This window comes from Orycteropus afer, unplaced genomic scaffold (assembly GCF_000298275.1).
Source record: "Orycteropus afer afer isolate SDZICR_OR568_19922 unplaced genomic scaffold, OryAfe1.0 scaffold01426, whole genome shotgun sequence".
NCBI lineage: Eukaryota > Metazoa > Chordata > Mammalia > Tubulidentata > Orycteropodidae > Orycteropus > Orycteropus afer.
The window spans coordinates 31890-32531 of record NW_006923013.1 but is presented as its reverse complement, the minus strand read 5'-3'; the positions used below and the strand labels follow the sequence as shown (position 1 = coordinate 32531).

General features: G+C 53.1%; 1 protein-coding gene across 1 annotated transcript in view; it reads right to left on the bottom strand.

The window, feature by feature from the left end:
* The window catches only part of LOC103213229 (zinc finger protein 82 homolog), a 70536-nt gene extending 70194 nt beyond the window's left edge, over positions 1–342 (bottom strand). Inside the window, exon 1 of the mRNA XM_007959082.1 lies at positions 279–342. Within this exon, the coding sequence (XP_007957273.1) occupies positions 279–342 (64 nt within the window). The remainder of the gene's footprint in view (positions 1–278) is intronic.
* Between the last annotated feature and the right edge of the window lie 300 nt (positions 343–642).

Genomic DNA, 642 nt, shown 5'->3' with positions numbered 1-642 from the left:
CCTATGGTATAGTTCTGCTCTCTCCTACAGGGTCTCTATGAGTTAGAGTCCATGGCAATGTTGTTTGTTTGTTTGTTTGTTTGTTTGTTTTGGGGGGGGAGAGGGACTCTAGCCTGGCTGGAATGAGGGTACAACTCCACAACCACATCAGCCCCCATCAACGACCACCCATACATATCCAGAGAAAAGTATGAGGCACCCTGGAATCCTTCCAGAAGCCGGCCTATGGGGATATTTTCAGTTCCAACATTCTCAAGAGTCTTCTCTCTGGAGCTCACCTATCTGACTAGGAGATATTTCTCTGCGGCTGGACTCCACAAGGCGAGAGGGCAGGAAGCGCATCTGTGATGCTGGGGTGAGAGTCACACACACCCCACAGCGCCAAAGGCAACCATTGCTCACACAAAAGGTTCTGTGTCCACTTCAGTCACACGAACGCCGTTACGTACCAGTCCAGATCTCACAACTGCACATAATCCCACTGCCATACTTCGGTCCCGTCACGCCCACAGACACACACATGCAGTCACACTACTACCGTTCTCCGAAACGCTTGGGCCTGAGGGGCGGAGCTGTCAACACCCAGCCGTACCGCAGAGCCTCACCTCTCTTCTCAACCCCCATACCGCAGCGCCCTCTCAG